The sequence below is a fragment of the Drosophila miranda genome, assembly GCF_003369915.1.
Source record: "Drosophila miranda strain MSH22 chromosome Y unlocalized genomic scaffold, D.miranda_PacBio2.1 Contig_Y2_pilon, whole genome shotgun sequence".
NCBI lineage: Eukaryota > Metazoa > Arthropoda > Insecta > Diptera > Drosophilidae > Drosophila > Drosophila miranda.
Genome location: NW_022881614.1, coordinates 23365968 through 23387151, shown reverse-complemented (window position 1 = coordinate 23387151; position 21184 = coordinate 23365968). Strand labels below are relative to the sequence as shown.

Genomic DNA, 21184 nt, shown 5'->3' with positions numbered 1-21184 from the left:
ATCGTTTCTGGCAAACAAAAACAGCTGACCTGGCTGCTTTGTAAAAATACAGCGTGATTAAAATGCCTTTTATTTTTTCAATTGCTTGTTTTGAAGCAAAACGATTGCAGAAATTACGTGATCTAAGAAGATCTAGACATCTTAGATGCAACACTTGTGTATTTAACATGTCTGACGAACTGTGAGTAATTGCTAATGGTTAAGCTTTCAGATTTGTGAAGTCATTTCGGATCGACAAAAAAACTTTCAAAATGATTTTGGAGAAAGTTCAACCCCATTAAGGTGTTACCAGGAAGTTATCTCCCTCTACGCAATTGGCTTCAGTAATGTGATATCTCGCCACTGGCTGCTACCAGTGGGCAGTTGCCAAAGACCACCATATAAACATTGGACGCAGTACATTTGGAAAGATTCTTCACAAACTTATTCCGTTGATGGACAATCATATGAATATTTCTATCGGAACTTTAAATTGCCTCGAATTGGTGCCTGTGTGGATGGAACTCACATCAGAATACTAAAGCCTGTACAAAACCACTCCGTGTTCTATAATAGGAAATGATTTTATAGCATGAATGCCATGGTGGTGTGTAACTACAACATGGAGATAATTGCTATTGATGCCACGCACCCTGGTTCGTGCCATGACTCCATCATTTGGAATCACTCCCCTGCTAGGGAATATTGCCACATATATATTGCTAGTGGCCACATAGCTTGGCCACTTCCTCCTCCAATTCCCCAAGCGATTGCTGAGCGAAGGGCCCTCCACCTGTAGCTCGAGTTTCTGATTTGTTTTTCGCCATCTTCTTGCGGATGTTTGTTTTCCAATCTGCCCAAACCTGAAATTGTAGAATTGAATATAGTAGTGTGCTACCTTTTGTTGTGCAACACATACCTTTTTCCAACCCAATGCGTCCTTGATTGGCAGCCCAACAGCATTGAGAGCGCCGCAAAGCTCTGTCCGGGTTGTCTTTCATAAAACCCACCAGGATTTCATCTTGATTTATGCTTTCCCCTGGATATAAAGAACAAAGCGGTAATTTTGAAATAAAAAATTAATTTGCTGCACTTATGTACATTTTGAAGTCCGAACTAAATTGGGCGGGAAACAGCTGTGCTCACCCAGATGTTCTGTTAAGCGCATGTTACAAGCACAGTCTGAGCTGTTACATGCACATTTGTGCTGTTATACGCAAAAATTTATTACTTGCCAACGTTCCGATAACCAAATCGGAATGCGTCAGCTGCTTACACCAAAACGAAATTTGTTGTTGCTGTGGCCAATTTTGTCCGAACCAAATTTGAGGTTGGTTTAAAATAAAATTATTTATAAAGAAAGCACAAGTTAAATTACCCTGATATAGGTATCAAGTTTATGTTAATGCATCAATAAGTCATCTATTTTTTTCCTTTTGCAATTAAGGTTCGTTTTGTTGTATAAAAAGCCGTTTACTTTTCATTTCGTCAACGAAAATGTTTTCGTTTTGAAAACGAAGAAATCTTGCGGAATGGGAAAAAGAGAGCCCCAATTTATGTGATTTCAAAAGTAAATCGGAAAACTTTTGTGAAAGTGAAAAACGGAGCCTGGCTGTTTGTGAAATGTGATTGTTGTTTACCATTTTTTTTGACAGTGAGTAAGGGGCAGTGTGACCGCGGATTTATAATAAAAAAATATACCGTCCGACCCTCAGAAATATACCAAAATATACCGTCTCAGTTTTAAAATATACCTGTTTCAAGTCTTAAGTATATCAGTATATCAGCTGTTTTTGAAATGATCGAAAATGTATCTAGAACTTCTAGAGTTGCGCAAAATGTGGATCTCAGCTTCAACGTGCTGCCAACAACTTCGGGAATTACTCCACATTTTACATGTTTACACATTTTGCTACATGTCAACTACATATTTTCTGAAACTACCTAAAAAATACCTATTGAGGGTATATGGGATTTTTTTCGCTCTCCGTTACGGTCCTGTCGAAATTGGTCACACTTCTCGTTTTTAGGCGCGAAATAGTCCGCATAATTTTTTCATCAATTACAATTTTGTTCATAAAGTTTAATTTAAGTAAGACAATAATAACATGAAATGCAAAATACCGGAGATCTCATGGCACAACCGCGATCCAGTTTTGAGTGTGGACATTCAGATGAACGGGCAGAGGCTGAGGTCGCCAACGATTTGCCGACTGGCTTCTGGCGGAACAGATGCACATGTCCTGATCTGGTACGTTAATCGGTGCGACAATGGAGATGGCGTCGACTTGGAGCTGGCTGTAGATCTGTCCCGACATCAACGTGCGGTCAACACTGTTCGCTGGTCGCCCAATGGCGAGCTATTGGCCTCCGGCGACGACGAGAGCGTAGTGTTCATCTGGAAACAAAAGGCCGACCATGAAGTCGTCAACATTTTGGACGCCGATGGCAGTAGTGACCAGGATAAGGAGTCGTGGGTGACGATGAAAGTCCTGCGGGGGCATAGAGAGGATATCTATGATCTGAGCTGGGCCCCAAATTCGCTATTCCTTGTGACAGGTTCAGTGGACAACACGGCGATGGTGTGGGATGTTTACAAAGGAAAGTCCCTGGCCATTCTGAAGGATCACAAAGGCTACGTGCAGGGCGTAGCCTGGGACCCGTGAAATCAATTCATAGCCCCTATCAGCACCGATAGGTAAGCACCACTCTTAGGAACCACTGCCAACCTTTTGCTGACTTGTCTTTTACTTTGCTTTTATAGACAATTGCGTATCTTCGATGCCCACACTAAACGAGTGCTCCACAGGGTCGCCAAGTGCACCCTCCCTGTGAAGGAGGGCCATGAAATGCATGGGAGGAACATACGGCTGTATCATGATGGCTCATTGCAGACCTTCTTCCGTCGATTGTGTTTCACCCCAGATGGCAAGCTTTTGATCACTCCCGCAGGAATCACCGACTACGATGGCGTCTTAAAACCAATTAACACCACATACGGCTTCAGTCGCTACGATTTAGCGCGCCCGGCCTTTGTACTGCCCTTTCCCCAAGACTACGCGGTTGCTGTGCGCTGCTCTCCGGTACTGTTCCGTCTGAGACCGTACAATGCAGATAAGAATCCCCCAGTCATCTCGCTGCCGTACCGCATGATCTATGCCGTCGCCACCAAGAACTCTGTGTTCCTTTATGACACCCAGCAGCCGGTTCCGTTCGCGATCGTCTCGAATATTCACTACACTAGGCTCACAGACCGAACGTGGTCGGGCGACGGCACTGTACTGATTATTTCAAGCACGGATGGCTTCTGTTCGCTGTTGAACTTTGAGATCGATTGGGCGAGCGCTATGAGGAAATGGATGCAGTACTGTGCGCTGCCTTGATGAGTTCAGAGAATGCTCTGCCTCCGACAAAGAAGCTTCAGTCGGATATCGCTGGTATTGCTGTTCTGGACAAGGAGATTATCAGCTCTGAGGAGAAGTTCGAGTCGCCAGAGAAGAAATACCGTCCAGCTACCCCCATTCAAGTTCGTCGCCAGCCCCGCACTCCCGGAAGCTCCAGTAGCTTCTCCCTCACACCCAAGAGCCAGCCCGCCAAAACAGCAACGCCCATTGCACTGAGGCGCACTCCCCGTGTACTTGTCGAAATGCCTCGCAACTCTCCTGTGGCCCCTATGGAAGAGGCTATGGATGCTTGGCCCCTCGAAGAGGAAGACCCTCCCATGCCAACGTCGACGAAGGAACCGTTGCCAGAGACAAATGAGCAAGCGAAGAATCCAGTGTCCACCAGTGACAGCACCTGTGAGCGCACTGAGGATATACGTCTGGTCTATGAGGACACCCAGGAGAAGGCGGAGACCCCTATAAAAGCGACGCCCAACAGTAAGACTCCGCGGCGGGTTTCCTTGCGAACCATCTCCACGCCCAAGTCGAAAAAGAAACTGCTGGAATAGGCAAAGCAATAGCATAGTCGTAAAAGAATTCTAGAATTACAAAGTTATACAAGGCATAAAGAAAGACAATTATGTTAGTCATATAGAGAATAAAAGAAGATGACTTATGGTACTCTGGAAAGCGGATACTGGAGATAAACCACTTCAGAGAATCTGCAATCTGCCATGTGTTTGCAGACAGCGGTCTGTATTTATTCCGCGTTGGTGCTTTATGGCCTCTAAGGTTCTTACCTGGCCATATCGGTATAAGACGATAAGGAAAGAAAGGTGTCAGTGACTGTACCAGAGAGATACCCGGCTGTTTCAGTTCTACTACCTAGACATCAGTTTTCTCCGATGCAAGCGGTCACATGAAATAAAACTAATTAAGTGTTTCACCGTGTCTAGAAAATGCCACAATGTTAGGCATTTATGATCACAGGATCTCCAAGAAGCGATTTAAGATATTCGACTAAGGTAAAAATATAGTCTAAAGTCTTCCGAACTTGAAATATGGTAAGTCGAGCCTTTTTCCTGGTATAGCTGGTGAGACCCGATTAAGAATTATAGAGTATTACCCTATCGTACACAATTCTTGTGAAACAGGTCGATTTAAAGGATATTCTGGGACACAACTGACTAGATAAATGTGAAAATAATATATATATATATATAATATATGTATTGGGATCTTTGATCGAATTTTGTGAGGAATAAATTAGCACAGCTTTTAATGGTTTTTTTTGGTATTATTTATATTTATTTAAATTTTAGATGATCTCTAACGCTTCGAGTTTCTTTTACATACAAACATTAGGGCTTTGATTTTTTTCTTCCTATTTTTGTTTTTATATCATTACGTTTGTATATATATATATATTAAATTTGTAATTCAACGATTTAATCTCATTCATCATTATCGAGCTTAGTAAGATTCTGTGTCTCGCGTCTTTTTTATTTAAAACTGGGCCTTTAGCAACACATTGTCCACGTGGTTCATTAGAGAGAGTAAAGGAGCTCAAGACTGAGGAGAACTATTTCCACTCGTATTTCCACACATGCATGGTATTATACATATACAGTGGGTAACTTTAATATTCGGCATTTTTTTTTTCCACTTCAAACGCGAATAAAATGCATTAAACTACAAAAAAATAAAAAAATTTTAATGAGGGAATAAAGCTTGAAGTTTTACCTTTTCAGAGAGGTATATATAATAATGATTTTATTTTAAATGAAGATAGAAAATATAATAAAACAAAAAAAAGCTCAAAATTTGCGTTACTTTAATATTCGGCATTTTTGGGAAATCGCATTATAAAACCCTGTGGCAACTCCAAATAGCCCCAAATGGCACAAAAAATGGGTTTCCCCCAAAAACAAACACTTGACTTACATTCATGATCAGCAAGCACACCGCTAAATCGAATTGTTCCACCTAAAATTAAAATGGGCCGTAAAGGGATTAATTCATCTTTGGAGCAGCGAAAACTTGTGCTCCAGTTGCATTTAGAGGGCAAGACCTACAAAGAAACTGCCCAAATTCTGAAAATGAAGCTGAATACGATCGGTGACATCGTCCGCAGGTTCAAAAATGAAGGAAGAATCGCATCAATTAAGCAAACCGGACAACCGAACAAGTTGACTAAGCGCGAAGAAGCCGATATCATAAAGAAAGTGAAGAAAAATCCACGACTAAGTGCACCGGAATTAAAAGCTGAATTATTTGTCGACCACGGAAAGACCGTTTCAGCCCAAACTATCCGACGCACCATTAAAAATCAAGGGTACAACGGCCGAGTTGCAAGATAAAAGCCTTTACTCTGTGAGCGCAACCGGAAAAAAAGGAAAACGTTTGCCCTGGAGTTCTCCAAAAAGGACCAAAACTGGTGGAATGATGTTATATTCTTAGACGAGAGCAAGTTTAACATTTTTGGCAGTGATGGCAAGACCATGGTTTGGCGAAAACCCAATACGGAGCTGCATAAGGAACACCTAAGACCAACAGTGAAACACGGCGGTGGGAGCGTTATGATTTGGGGCTGCATTTCGACAAAAGGAGTAGGGAATCTGGTTTTTATTGAAGGGATAATGAACCAGGAACAATATCTAAAAATTTGGAGAGAAAATTTAAAGCAGTCGGCGCAGAAAATGGGCATTTCCGAAACATTCAAGTTATATCAGGACAATGACCCGAAACATAAGGCCCATAAGATAAGGTCCTGGCTGCTTTACAACTGCCCAAAGGTCATAGATACGCCACCCCAATCACCTGATCTAAGCCCCATCGAAAATTTGTGGAGTGAGCTGGACCGCCGTGGTGCATAAGACACCAATATCGTCCATACCCGAGCTGAAGAAACGGCTTCAAGAAGAGTGGGCCAAAATTGGTCTTGAATATACACAAAATATAATAAAAAATATGCCAAAACGCATAGCCGATACCATAAATAACGAGGGGGAACGTTGTGAGTTGCTGCGGACACCGCAACTCTACGGTTATACCCGATACTAAGTCAGTATGGCTCTCCTCCGGCAGACGCCGCTAATATTAAACGACACGACAAAGAGTGCGTGCGAGAGAGACAGAAAATCAGTCTGAGCGTGACGTCGGACGCTGCGTAGCCACTGCAAATTGATTTGTTCCTATTGGCTATAAAAATGATCTGATCTGATCCAGATTCAGCAATCTGATAGATATGGTCATTATCTATGATTCTGCGTTTTTAGTTTTCTCGAATGTGCAATAATGTGGATGCAACAGATTTTCGTTCTTTGTGGGGGCGGAAGGGGGTGGGGCGAAATTTTGAGATACACGTTTTATAGTAAGATCTAACAGGAGTGCGGATACCAAATTTGGTTACTCTAGCCTTAATAGTCTCTGAGATTTTTGAATATCCGCAGATTTTCGTCCTTTGCGGGGGCGGAAGGGGTGTGGCGAAATTTTGAAACAAACTCGTCTCGGTCCGATATATTAGGAGTGTGAATACCAAATTTGGTTGCTCTAGCTTTTGTAGTCTCTGAGATCTTGGCGCTAATGTTTTACTCTAAGCAATGCCGCCTATGCTACGTGTGTGTTAGAGAGAGACAGGGCGAGAAAAAATGAAATTGTTTTCTTGATGCTGGCTATAATAATAATACGATCCAATTCAGATTCCGCAGTCTTAAAGATATGGTCATTCCCTACAATTCTACGTTTTTGGTTTTCTCATATCTTTAAAATTGTGGATGCCACAGATTTTCGTCCTTTGTGGGGGCGGAAATGGGCGGGGCGAAGTTTTGAAATAATTTTGTAGCAGTGACATATCACAGAAGTCTGGATCCAAAACATCGTTGCTCTAGCTCTTATAGTCTTTGAGCACTAGGCGCTGAAGGGGACGGACAGACGGACAGACGGACGGACGGACAGACAGACAGGGCTTAATCGACTCGGCTATTGATGCTGATCAAGAATATATATACTTTATGGGGTCGGAAACGATTCCTTCTGGACGTTACGCACATCCACTTTTACCACAAATCTAATATACCCCAATACTCATTTTGAGTATCGGGTATAATGAAGAATGGGTAGGGGGTGGGGGTATGGTACACTAGGGCGCGGGAAATGAAATAAAAGCTGTTATTTGTTTGATTTATACCACAAAATATAAAATATTACAATAATATAATTACACATTTATTTCCTTATTTTAAACAGGTTTATTATAAATTATAAAAAGTATGCAAACGCCGTCGGTTCTCGACTTTTTTGTTTATTATAACTAAAACAATGATGTATCTAAATATACAATATAAGAAAAAATATATATATACTTAAATAAATATGCATAAATATAAATGGAATTGGTTTTACATATATTTCAAATCAATTGTCAATCGCGCGCTTTCCGACGGGAATCTGCAAAGCAAAATTTAGATGCCGGTCGCACCTTGAATACTCTCATGGACAATACCCATAAATTTTCTAATTCAATTATAAAATATCTTATGTACATACATATGTACATAAATATTAAAGTTTTTTACATTCGAATATTTTATTTTGATATATTTAATCTGCATTTCGAGACAAAGTCTCACAAATTCAATTTAAACGAGGGGGAACGTTGTGAGTTGCTGCGGAGACCGCAACTCTACATTTATACCCGATACTTAGTAAGTATGGCTCTCCTCCTCCGGCAGACGCCGCGAATATTAAACGACACGACAAAGAGTGCGTGCGAGAGAGACAGAAAATCAGTCTGAGCGTGACGTCGGACGCTGCGTAGCCACTGCAAATTGATTTCTTGCTTTTGGCTACAAAAATGATCCGATCTGATCCAGATTCAGCAATCTGATAGATATGGTCATTATCTATGATTCTGCGTTTTTAGTTTTCTCGAATGTGCAATATTGTGGATGCAACAGATTTTCGTCCTTTGTGGGGCGAAAGGGGGTGGGGCGAAATTCTGAGATATACGTTTTATAGTGAGATCTAACAGAAGTGCGGATACCAAATTTGGTTACTCTAGCCTTAATAGTCTCTGAGATTTGTGGATGCCCCAGATTTTCGTCCTTTGCGTGGGCGGAAGGGGGAGTGGCGAAATTTGGACACGAAACGGTCAAGGTCCGATATCACAGGAGTGTGGATACCAAATTTGGTTGCTCTGGCTCTTATAGGTTCTGAGATCCTTGAACTCATATTTTGCAATTGGCAAAACCGACCATGAAACCTGTGTGTTAGACAGAGACAGAGCGAGAAAGAATGAAATTGTTTTCTTGATTCTGGCTATAATAATTATACGATCTGATGGAGATTTTACACTCTAGAACATATAGTCATCCTCTACGATTCTGCGTTTTTGGTTTTATCGTATCTTTAAAAATGTGGATTCCACAGATTTTCGTCCTTTGTGGAGGCGGAAGTGGGCGGGGCGAAGTTTGGAAATATTTTTGTAGCAGTGACATATCACAGAAGTCTGGACTCTAGCTCTTATAGTCTTTGAGCACTAGGCGCTGAAGGGGACGGACGGACGGACGGACGGACAGACGGACAGACAGACAGGGCTCAATCGACTCGGTTATTGTTCATGATCAAGAATATATATACTTTATGGGGTCGGCAACGATTCCTTCTGGACGTTACACACATCCACTTTTACCACAAATCTAATATACCCCAATACTCATTTTGAGTATCGGGTATAAAAACGAGGTGGAACGTTGTGAGTTGCTGCGGAGACCGCAAATCTACAGTTATACCCGATACTAAGTCAGTATGGCTTTCCTCCGGCAGACGCCGCTAATATTAAACGACACTACAAGGAGTGCGTGCGAGAGAGACAGAAAATCAGTCTGAGCGTGACGTCGGGGGCTGCGTAGCCAGTGCAAATTGATTTGTTGCTTTTGGCTATAAAAATGATCTGATCTGATCCAGATTCAGCAATCTGATAGATATGGTCATTATCTATGATTCTGCGTTTTTAGTTTTCTCGAATGTGCAATATTGTGGATGCAACAGATTTTCGTCCTTTGTGGGGGCGGAAAAGGGTGAGGCGAAATTCTGAGATATACGTTTTATAGTGAGATCTAACAGAAGTGCGGATACCAAATTTGGTTACTCTAGCCTTAATAGTCTCTGAGATTTGTGGATGCCCCAGATTTTCGTCCTTTGCGGGGGCGGAAGGGGGTGTGGCGAAATTTGGACACGAAACGGTCAAGGTCCGATATCACAGGAGTGTGGATACCAAATTTGGTTGCTCTGGCTCTTATAGGTTCTGAGATCCTTGAACTCATATTTTGCAATTGGCAAAGCCGACCATGAAACCTGTGTGTTAGAGAGAGACAGAGCGAGAAAGGATGAAATTGTTTTCTTGATTCTGGCTATAATAATTATACGATCTGGTTGAGATTTTACACTCTAGAACATATAGTCATCCTCTATGATTCTGCGTTTTTGGTTTTATCGTATCTTTAAAAATGTGGATGCCACAGATTTTCGTCCTTTGTGGGGGCGGAAGTGGGCGGGGCGAAGTTTTGAAATATTTTTGTAGCAGTGACATATCACAGAAGTCTGGATCCAAAACATCGTTGCTCTGGATTTTATAGTCTTTGAGCACTAGGCGCTGAAGGGGACGGACGGACGGACGGACGGACGGACGGACGGACGGACGGACGGACAGACGGACAGACGGACAGACAGACAGGGCTCAATCGACTCGGCTATTGATGCTGATCAAGAATATATATACTTTATGGGGTCGGAAACGATTCCTTCTGGACGTTACACACATCCACTTTTACCACAAATCTAATATACCCCAATACTCATTTTGAGTATCGGGTATAAAAATATGAATTATATTTGATTCCATTCCGTCACCGTTTCTATTCCTTTAAATTTTGAAAATATGCAAAATGTTAGTTGGTTTACTGCGGTTAATGCTATGCTATGCTTGAATTTGAATCAGTTTCTGAATCTGAATGAAGTTGCTATTAGTCATACCTTAGTGTTTGTTTAATTAGTTAATTAGTTTGCGCTCTCTCCTTTTGCAAGAGTTGAGCTACTTTGAGGAGGAAAATTATATGTAAACACTGCGCTTGAGTATTTTCCATTAGATATAGTTACGAGAAAAATATAGTACATATGTATGTGTGTATGTATTGTATGTTTGTATGTATAAATATTTGTAATTAGATCGATTTGGTTTACTTTGTCTCGAGGGTAAATGAATAACTTTGTCGTGGCTTAAATTGTCAATAAATATATAAATTTTCATTTAAATATAATTACATACAATTATTGAACCTTAGTTCGTGATCTTCTACTGGTCTGCGGCAGTTCCTTAAATATGTACTACTTGGCCACCAGCCATCCACTCACATTCCAACTATATGGCTTGCAACATGGCCAACAAAAACTCTCTCTCTCTCTCTGCCTGTCTCTCTGGCTGTAAGAAATCATGGAACCAAAACTAAATAATAAAAATTTAATATGTGGGGTTTTTTGTTTTTGAATAAATAGTTTTTATTGAAAATGATTTTGAGTTTATTTTTTTTTTAGTTTTTGTTTTTCCTTTTGGTAGAATTATAAAAGTTGAATGGAAAATACATACGTATTAAATATTACAGTATTTGGTTGGGCTGGGCTGGGCTGGGAGTGTTAGAGTGGGATTAGAGGAGATGGAAAAAATGGAAAATCGAATCACTGATTGGAGGTCAACGTAATTTTACGGAAAGGGGGTACGGTTCTGTGGCCAACACAACTTTCGAAAAATGTCTAGAGGGGGGGTCTCGGCAGACAGACGCTGGCTGGGACTGCCAAAGTATGCGAAAAATTTCGTCAAGCTTTGTGAAAATTGTTGAACCTTTTGCTGAATGAAACTTACTTATTTGATACTTAAGTTGTTTGTTTTTGTGTGTTCGTGTGCGTTTACATAAATTAGACTTAAAAACTATAAAACATAAGTGGATTTGTCCATCTAGAGCAAGAGCACAAAGGTACAGAGGGCCTCCAGTAGAACTTGGGGAAGGTATAGGACTGCGGGGTGTACATACAAAAGAAAATACTATCGAAATAACAATATAAATTCATTGCCGCTAACTGATGCTGTAAAATCAAATGCACGGTGCGCATACTAAGCATATACAAAAGTACTCGTAAAGGTAATAATTACAATAATAAGTCTAATCAAACAACTCAACATACTCGGGCTCGGGTTAAATGCCACACGCTAAATACAACTGTGCATACATACATATGTACATATGCATTCGCATACAGTTATGTGCCGTACTGTTACATTAAAGTACTCGTACAATTTGTGTATAGATTATTATTATTAAATCAGCGTTAAGTGAATACAAATGAAATTGTTGTGCGTGTGTGTTCAGTGTGTTGTGTGTATGCCAGCTAAACCTCTCCTATACACGTAAATTCAACAAATTATAATTTACATACATTGAAAAGCATCAATCGTCGAGTCAATCAATCATTGATGGCTGCTGCTACTGCTGATTTTTACACAAGTTAGTTAAGTGGCCACATATGCTTTGCGTTACTCTTACTTTTTTGTTAGTTTCGTTTCGTTTAGTTTAGTTTAGTTTGGGTTTGTAAATACAATAGATAGAGATTTATATCCGTTTCTTTTATCTTTAAATTAGACTTAATCTTTTAAGATTTTCCTTCATTACTTTTATATGTGTATGTGTGTATGTGTGTGAGTGTTTGTGTATTCTTATGTGTTTCCTTTTGGTTTGTTTTTGTTCACTTTAATGTCGTACAATATAATATATATTTACTTTTGCCCACATGCTGACACGCAACGCAATCAAATTAATTATTATTAATATTATTACTTTGTTGTTCTGCTTGTTGTTGTTCGGTTTTGTTGCAACTTTTCAAAACTTAGGTCTAAACAAGCACGACAAATGCAGAGAGCGTTGATGGCATGAATAATTTCAAAGAGAGCAACAGGAAACATTAAATATATATTATTTATCTATATATACATATTGTATGTGGGTATGTGTATATATAGATGTGTGGGCACATACATATGCTGTATATACGCTCGTTCGGCATTCGTTTAATAAATACATGAGGAAACTAAGCTACACGTAAGTTATGAATTATGAAATTCTATAAAAATTATTCAGACCAAACAACAACTATACGCTTATGCGTGTATGCTCGTGTGTGGCTGTCATGTCGTACATGGGGCTTGCATAATGCATATGTATGTGTGTATGTATGTATATGCTTTTTTGTTTGTATGTATGTATGTATATAGGAAATGCTTTCAACTGCTTCTCAAATGCTTGTCTGCTCACTGTCAGCTGTGTCTTCACATCTCATATCGTAGCCGACCTCGATCTCGATCTCGCGATCCGCGATCTGTGATCTGCATTAGCATTCTGCATTTGCTTATCTTATCTGGATCAATATTATAATGTACTGGTTGCTTGTCCTCCCATCGTACGCGGGATCATCTGTTCGCTTTGTTAAACAAATAAAAGTTCTTTGGGCTTTGCTTGTTTGTTGGTTCTATCATCGTTTGCTCTTAAATTTTCTTTTGTTTTTGATCAATGCTGGTGGGTTGTTGTGCTCCCGCGCTGCTCTTTAATACCGTTACGGTGTTCCCTGCTAACGCCCCCCATCTGCTCCACGTCGTCGTCGTAGTCGTCGTCGTCGTCCATGCCAACCTCCTCCACATGTCCCGGCAATGGCTTAGTACAGTCCACAACCGCGCAGGTTGTTTGCTATGATGACATCGGTGACGGCATCGAACACAAACTGAATGTTGTTGGTATCTGTGGCACACGTCATGTGGCAGTAGATTTCTTTTGAGGTTGATTTGTTTTTCGCTTCGAATTGAGCCTGAATGTATGCAGCCGCCTCGCCATACTCCTGTCCACCTGTCCGCCCAAAAGATAAGATTCAAAACCAGATTTAGATAGCCCAAAGGCATCGAGAGGCATCGGCTTACCTGTGTACTCGGGGAAGCAAATTGTCAGTGGACTCTTGCGTATCTTCTCCTCAAACAGATCCTTCTTGTTCAGGAACAATATGATCGAGGTGTCCGCACCGCAACTCTACGGTTATACCCGATACTAAGTCAGTATGGCTCTCCTCCGGCAGACGCCGCTAATATTAAACGACACGACAAAGAGTGCGTGCGAGAGAGACAGAAAATCAGTCTGAGCGTGACGTCGGACGCTGCGTAGCCACTGCAAATTGATTTGTTCCTATTGGCTATAAAAATGATCTGATCTGATCCAGATTCAGCAATCTGATAGATATGGTCATTATCTATGATTCTGCGTTTTTAGTTTTCTCGAATGTGCAATAATGTGGATGCAACAGATTTTCGTTCTTTGTGGGGGCGGAAGGGGGTGGGGCGAAATTTTGAGATACACGTTTTATAGTAAGATCTAACAGGAGTGCGGATACCAAATTTGGTTACTCTAGCCTTAATAGTCTCTGAGATTTTTGAATATCCGCAGATTTTCGTCCTTTGCGGGGGCGGAAGGGGGTGTGGCGAAATTTTGAAACAAACTCGTCTCGGTCCGATATATTAGGAGTGTGAATACCAAATTTGGTTGCTCTAGCTTTTGTAGTCTCTGAGATCTTGGCGCTAATGTTTTACTCTAAGCAATGCCGCCTATGCTACGTGTGTGTTAGAGAGAGACCGGGCGAGAAAAAATGAAATTGTTTTCTTGATGCTGGCTATAATAATAATACGATCCAATTCAGATTCCGCAGTCTTAAAGATATGGTCATTCCCTACAATTCTACGTTTTTGGTTTTCTCATATCTTTAAAATTGTGGATGCCACAGATTTTCGTCCTTTGTGGGGGCGGAAGTGGGCGGGGCGAAGTTTTGAAATAATTTTGTAGCAGTGACATATCACAGAAGTCTGGATCCAAAACATCGTTGCTCTAGCTCTTATAGTCTTTGAGCACTAGGCGCTGAAGGGGACGGACAGACGGACAGACGGACGGACGGACAGACAGACAGGGCTTAATCGACTCGGCTATTGATGCTGATCAAGAATATATATACTTTATGGGGTCGGAAACGATTCCTTCTGGACGTTACGCACATCCACTTTTACCACAAATCTAATATACCCCAATACTCATTTTGAGTATCGGGTATAATGAAGAATGGGTAGGGGGTGGGGGTATGGTACACTAGGGCGCGGGAAATGAAATAAAAGCTGTTATTTGTTTTATTTATACCACAAAATATAAAATATTACAATAATATAATTACACATTTATTTCCTTATTTTAAACAGGTTTATTATAAATTATAAAAATTATGCAAACGCCGTCGGTTCTCGACTTTTTTGTTTATTATAACTAAAACAATGATGTATCTAAATATATAATATAAGAAAAAATATATATATACTTAAATAAATATGCATAAATATAAATGGAATTGGTTTTACATATATTTCAAATCAATTGTCAATCGCGCGCTTTCCGACGGGAATCTGCAAAGCAAAATTTAGATGCCGGTCGCACCTTGAATACTCTCATGGACAATACCCATAAATTTTCTAATTCAATTATAAAATATCTTATGTACATACATATGTACATAAATATTAAAGTTTTTTACATTCGAATATTTTATTTTGATATATTTAATCTGCATTTCGAGACAAAGTCTCACAAATTCAATTTAAACGAGGGGGAACGTTGTGAGTTGCTGCGGAGACCGCAACTCTACATTTATACCCGATACTTAGTAAGTATGGCTCTCCTCCTCCGGCAGACGCCGCGAATATTAAACGACACGACAAAGAGTGCGTGCGAGAGAGACAGAAAATCAGTCTGAGCGTGACGTCGGACGCTGCGTAGCCACTGCAAATTGATTTCTTGCTTTTGGCTACAAAAATGATCCGATCTGATCCAGATTCAGCAATCTGATAGATATGGTCATTATCTATGATTCTGCGTTTTTAGTTTTCTCGAATGTGCAATATTGTGGATGCAACAGATTTTCGTCCTTTGTGGGGCGAAAGGGGGTGGGGCGAAATTCTGAGATATACGTTTTATAGTGAGATCTAACAGAAGTGCGGATACCAAATTTGGTTACTCTAGCCTTAATAGTCTCTGAGATTTGTGGATGCCCCAGATTTTCGTCCTTTGCGTGGGCGGAAGGGGGTGTGGCGAAATTTGGACACGAAACGGTCAAGGTCCGATATCACAGGAGTGTGGATACCAAATTTGGTTGCTCTGGCTCTTATAGGTTCTGAGATCCTTGAACTCATATTTTGCAATTGGCAAAACCGACCATGAAACCTGTGTGTTAGACAGAGACAGAGCGAGAAAGAATGAAATTGTTTTCTTGATTCTGGGTATAATAATTATACGATCTGATGGAGATTTTACACTCTAGAACATATAGTCATCCTCTACGATTCTGCGTTTTTGGTTTTATCGTATCTTTAAAAATGTGGATTCCACAGATTTTCGTCCTTTGTGGAGGCGGAAGTGGGCGGGGCGAAGTTTGGAAATATTTTTGTAGCAGTGACATATCACAGAAGTCTGGACCCAAAACATCGTTGCTCTAGCTCTTATAGTCTTTGAGCACTAGGCGCTGAAGGGGACGGACGGACGGACGGACGGACAGACGGACAGACAGACAGGGCTCAATCGACTCGGTTATTGTTCATGATCAAGAATATATATACTTTATGGGGTCGGCAACGATTCCTTCTGGACGTTACACACATCCACTTTTACCACAAATCTAATATACCCCAATACTCATTTTGAGTATCGGGTATAAAAACGAGGTGGAACGTTGTGAGTTGCTGCGGAGACCGCAAATCTACAGTTATACCCGATACTAAGTCAGTATGGCTTTCCTCCGGCAGACGCCGCTAATATTAAACGACACTACAAGGAGTGCGTGCGAGAGAGACAGAAAATCAGTCTGAGCGTGACGTCGGGGGCCGCGTAGCCAGTGCAAATTGATTTGTTGCTTTTGGCTATAAAAATGATCTGATCTGATCCAGATTCAGCAATCTGATAGATATGGTCATTATCTATGATTCTGCGTTTTTAGTTTTCTCGAATGTGCAATATTGTGGATGCAACAGATTTTCGTCCTTTGTGGGGGCGGAAAAGGGTGAGGCGAAATTCTGAGATATACGTTTTATAGTGAGATCTAACAGAAGTGCGGATACCAAATTTGGTTACTCTAGCCTTAATAGTCTCTGAGATTTGTGGATGCCCCAGATTTTCGTCCTTTGCGGGGGCGGAAGGGGGTGTGGCGAAATTTGGACACGAAACGGTCAAGGTCCGATATCACAGGAGTGTGGATACCAAATTTGGTTGCTCTGGCTCTTATAGGTTCTGAGATCCTTGAACTCATATTTTGCAATTGGCAAAGCCGACCATGAAACCTGTGTGTTAGAGAGAGACAGAGCGAGAAAGAATGAAATTGTTTTCTTGATTCTGGCTATAATAATTATACGATCTGGTTGAGATTTTACACTCTAGAACATATAGTCATCCTCTACGATTCTGCGTTTTTGGTTTTATCGTATCTTTAAAAATGTGGATGCCACAGATTTTCGTCCTTTGTGGGGGCGGAAGTGGGCGGGGCGAAGTTTTGAAATATTTTTGTAGCAGTGACATATCACAGAAGTCTGGATCCAAAACATCGTTGCTCTAGATTTTATAGTCTTTGAGCACTAGGCGCTGAAGGGACGGACGGACGGACGGACGGACGGACGGACGGACAGACGGACAGACGGACAGACAGACAGGGCTCAATCGACTCGGCTATTGATGCTGATCAAGAATATATATACTTTATGGGGTCGGAAACGATTCCTTCTGGACGTTACACACATCCACTTTTACCACAAATCTAATATACCCCAATACTCATTTTGAGTATCGGGTATAAAAATATGAATTATATTTGATTCCATTCCGTCACCGTTTCTATTCCTTTAAATATTGAAAATATGCAAAATGTTAGTTGGTTTACTGCGGTTAATGCTATGCTATGCTTGAATTTGAATCTGTTTCTGAATCTGAATGAAGTTGCTATTAGTCATACCTTAGTGTTTGTTTAATTAGTTAATTAGTTTGCGCTCTCTCCTTTTGCAAGAGTTGAGCTACTTTGAGGAGGAAAATTATATGTAAACACTGCGCTTGAGTATTTTCCATTAGATATAGTTACGAGAAAAATATAGTACATATGTATGTTTGTCTGTATTGTATGTTTGTATGTATAAATATTTGTAATTAGATCGATTTGGTTTACTTTGTCTCGAGGGTAAATGAATAACTTTGTCGTGGCTTAAATTGTCAATAAATATATAAATTTTCATTTAAATATAATTACATACAATTATTGAACCTTAGTTCGTGATCTTCTACCGGTCTGCGGCAGTTCCTTAAATATGTACTACATGGCCACCAGCCATCCACTCACATTCCAACTATATGGCTTGCAACATGGCCAACAAAAACTCTCTCTCTCTCTCTGCCTGTCTCTCTGGCTGTAAGAAATCATGGAACCAAAACTAAATAATAAAAATTTAATATGTGGGGTTTTTTGTTTTTGAATAAATAGTTTTTATTGAAAATGATTTTGAGTTTATTTTTTTTTTAGTTTTTGTTTTTCCTTTTGGTAGAATTATAAAAGTTGAATGGAAAATACATACGTATTAAATATTACAGTATTTGGTTGGGCTGGGCTGGGCTGGGAGTGTTAGAGTGGGATTAGAGGAGATGGAAAAAATGGAAAATCGAATCACTGATTGGAGGTCAACGTAATTTTACGGAAAGGGGGTACGGTTCTGTGGCCAACACAACTTTCGAAAAATGTCTAGAGGGGGGTCTCGGCAGACAGACGCTGGCTGGGACTGCCAAAGTATGCGAAAAATTTCGTCAAGCTTTGTGAAAATTGTTGAACCTTTTGCTGAATGAAACTTACTTATTTGATACTTAAGTTGTTTGTTTTTGTGTGTTCGTGTGCGTTTACATAAATTAGACTTAAAAACTATAAAACATAAGTGGATTTGTCCATCTAGAGCAAGAGCACAAAGGTACAGAGGGCCTCCAGTAGAACTTGGGGAAGGTATAGGACTGCGGGGTGTACATACAAAAGAAAATACTATCGAAATAACAATATAAATTCATTGCCGCTAACTGATGCTGTAAAATCAAATGCACGGTGCGCATACTAAGCATATACAAAAGTACTCGTAAAGGTAATAATTACAATAATAAGTCTAATCAAACAACTCAACATACTCGGGGCTCGGGTTAAATGCCACACGCTAAATACAACTGTGCATACATACATATGTACATATGCATTCGCATACAGTTATGTGCCGTACTGTTACATTAAAGTACTCGTACAATTTGTGTATAGATTATTATTATTAAATCAGCGTTAAGTGAATACAAATGAAATTGTTGTGCGTGTGTGTTCAGTGTGTTGTGTGTATGCCAGCTAAACCTCTCCTATACACGTAAATTCAACAAATTATAATTTACATACATTGAAAAGCATCAATCGTCGAGTCAATCAATCATTGATGGCTGCTGCTACTGCTGATTTTTACACAAGTTAGTTAAGTGGCCACATATGCTTTGCGTTACTCTTACTTTTTTGTTAGTTTCGTTTCGTTTAGTTTAGTTTAGTTTGGGTTTGTAAATACAATAGATAGAGATTTATATCCGTTTCTTTTATCTTTAAATTAGACTTAATCTTTTAAGATTTTCCTTCATTACTTTTATATGTGTATGTGTGTATGTGTGTGAGTGTTTGTGTATTCTTATGTGTTTCCTTTTGGTTTGTTTTTGTTCACTTTAATGTCGTACAATATAATATATATTTACTTTTGCCCACATGCTGACACGCAACGCAATCAAATTAATTATTATTAATATTATTACTTTGTTGTTCTGCTTGTTGTTGTTCGGTTTTGTTGCAACTTTTCAAAACTTAGGTCTAAACAAGCACGACAAATGCAGAGAGCGTTGATGGCATGAATAATTTCAAAGAGAGCAACAGGAAACATTAAATATATATTATTTATCTATATATACATATTGTATGTGGGTATGTGTATATATAGATGTGTGGGCACATACATATGCTGTATATACGCTCGTTCGGCATTCGTTTAATAAATACATGAGGAAACTAAGCTACACGTAAATTATGAATTATGAAATTCTATAAAAATTATTCAGACCAAACAACAACTATACGCTTATGCGTGTATGCTCGTGTGTGGCTGTCATGTCGTACATGGGGCTTGCATAATGCATATGTATGTGTGTATGTATGTATATGCTTTTTTGTTTGTATGTATGTATGTATATAGGAAATGCTTTCAACTGCTTCTCAAATGCTTGTCTGCTCACTGTCAGCTGTGTCTTCACATCTCATATCGTAGCCGACCTCGATCTCGATCTCGCGATCCGCGATCTGTGATCTGCATTAGCATTCTGCATTTGCTTATCTTATCTGGATCAATATTATAATGTACTGGTTGCTTGTCCTCCCATCGTACGCGGGATCATCTGTTCGCTTTGTTAAACAAATAAAAGTTCTTTGGGCTTTGCTTGTTTGTTGGTTCTATCATCGTTTGCTCTTAAATTTTCTTTTGTTTTTGTTCAATGCTGGTGGGTTGTTGTGCTCCCGCGCTGCTCTTTAATACCGTTACGGTGTTCCCTGCTAACGCCCCCCATCTGCTCCACGTCGTCGTCGTAGTCGTCGTCGTCGTCCATGTCCACCTCCTCCACATGTCCCGGCAATGGCTTAGTACAGTCCACAACCGCGCAGGTTGTTTGCTATGATGACATCGGTGACGGCATCGAACGAAAACTGAATGTTGTTGGTATCTGTGGCACACGTCATGTGGCAGTAGATTTCTTTTGAGGTTGATTTGTTTTTCGCTTCGAATTGAGCCTGAATGTATGCAGCCGCCTCGCCATACTCCTGTCCACCTGTCCGCCCAAAAGATAAGATTCAAAACCAGATTTAGATAGCCCAAAGGCATCGAGAGGCATCGGCTTACCTGTGTACTCGGGGAAGCAAATTGTCAGTGGACTCTTGCGTATCTTCTCCTCAAACAGATCCTTCTTGTTCAGGAACAATATGATCGAGGTGTCCGTAAACCATTTGTTGTTGCAGATCGAATCGAACAGCTTCAGCGACTCTTGCATGCGGTTCTGAAAGTGAAATCAGTTGTGGAATCATCTGTATAGTGTCAGGGGCCGTCGCCATCTCAAACATACCGTAGTTTCGTCCTCATGCAACACCTGATCGTACTCCGACATGGCCACGCAGAAGATGATCGCCGTGACATCCTCGAAGCAATGTATCCATTTCTTGCGCTCAGAACGCTGGCCGCCCACATCAAACAATCTGAAATCGCCGAAAGGGAAACATTAGTTCATTAGTCATAGCCCAACCACTGGAGCTGGAACGCCCCTCCTTGAGACTTACTTAAAGTTGAGGTTTTTGAAGGAGAAGTGAACCTCAACGATGCCAGTGGTCTTGACGCGAGTGCGCAAGATGTCCTGTTCAGTTGGCTGGTAGTCCTTGGCGCCTAACCGATCCAAATCGTCCAGGAAACTGGAAAAAAAAAACAGAGCAGGCAAAGAGGTTTTTCAGTGACCGAATTTCCGCACTCGTCCGTCGCTTGACCACACAATGCCTGTCTGTCTCGCCCCCCATGTGCCACGGCACCTCTCTCGAGTCCTGAGCAAACAATTAGGCCCCAGAGCAAAGCG

At 40.5% G+C, this 21184-nt stretch overlaps 2 protein-coding genes and 1 pseudogene across 8 annotated transcripts in view; 1 reads left to right on the top strand and 2 right to left on the bottom strand.

The window, feature by feature from the left end:
* Positions 1-11: 11 nt before the first annotated feature.
* Positions 12-1397, bottom strand: LOC117193244. Of its 4 annotated transcripts, XR_004474550.1 has the most exons (4): positions 1358-1397; positions 1081-1277; positions 899-1018; positions 12-842 (listed from the first exon to the last, which is right to left on the bottom strand). XR_004474550.1 is itself a non-coding variant. In XM_033397988.1 (3 exons), the coding sequence occupies exons 1-3, from the start codon at positions 1145-1147 to the stop codon at positions 664-666; spliced, it is 321 nt and encodes a 106-aa protein (XP_033253879.1). In that variant the 5' UTR covers positions 1148-1297; the 3' UTR covers positions 12-663. The 4 variants fall into 4 exon arrangements, 1 of the variants encoding a protein (XP_033253879.1); XR_004474551.1 differs by lacking the exon at positions 1081-1277 and having other exon boundaries at positions 1358-1372; XR_004474549.1 differs by lacking the exon at positions 1358-1397 and having other exon boundaries at positions 1081-1300.
* Positions 1398-1974: 577 nt separating this feature from the next.
* On the top strand, positions 1975-5256 carry LOC117193243 (annotated as a pseudogene).
* Positions 5257-12909: 7653 nt separating this feature from the next.
* The window catches only part of LOC117193385 (G protein alpha o subunit-like), a 138175-nt gene continuing 129900 nt past the window's right edge, over positions 12910-21184 (bottom strand). For 2 of the 4 annotated variants that reach the window (XM_033398132.1, XM_033398131.1), the window contains 4 exons: positions 20898-21026; positions 20687-20816; positions 20467-20620; positions 18389-20395 (listed from right to left, as the gene is read on the bottom strand). In XM_033398132.1, coding sequence (XP_033254023.1) covers positions 20208-20395; positions 20467-20620; positions 20687-20816; positions 20898-21026 — 601 coding nt within the window. In that variant the 3' untranslated portion in view covers positions 18389-20207. Of the gene's footprint in view, positions 13310-13380; positions 13424-18388; positions 20396-20466; positions 20621-20686; positions 20817-20897; positions 21027-21184 lie in introns of those variants that run through there. The other 2 variants (XM_033398133.1, XM_033398134.1) reach the window with 2 other exon arrangements.

What these genes read in the sequence shown, in the direction of transcription:
- LOC117193244 (XM_033397988.1), bottom strand. Translation starts at nt 1,147, where the DNA reads ATGCGCTTAACAGAACATCTGG. An exon ending in GCGCTTAACAGAACATCTGG is followed by an intron (nt 1,019 to 1,125) that starts GTGAGCACAGCT and finishes CTTTATATCCAG; the next exon opens with GGGAAAGCATAAATCAAGAT. An exon ending in ACGCATTGGGTTGGAAAAAG is followed by an intron (nt 843 to 898) that starts GTATGTGTTGCA and finishes CTACAATTTCAG; the next exon opens with GTTTGGGCAGATTGGAAAAC.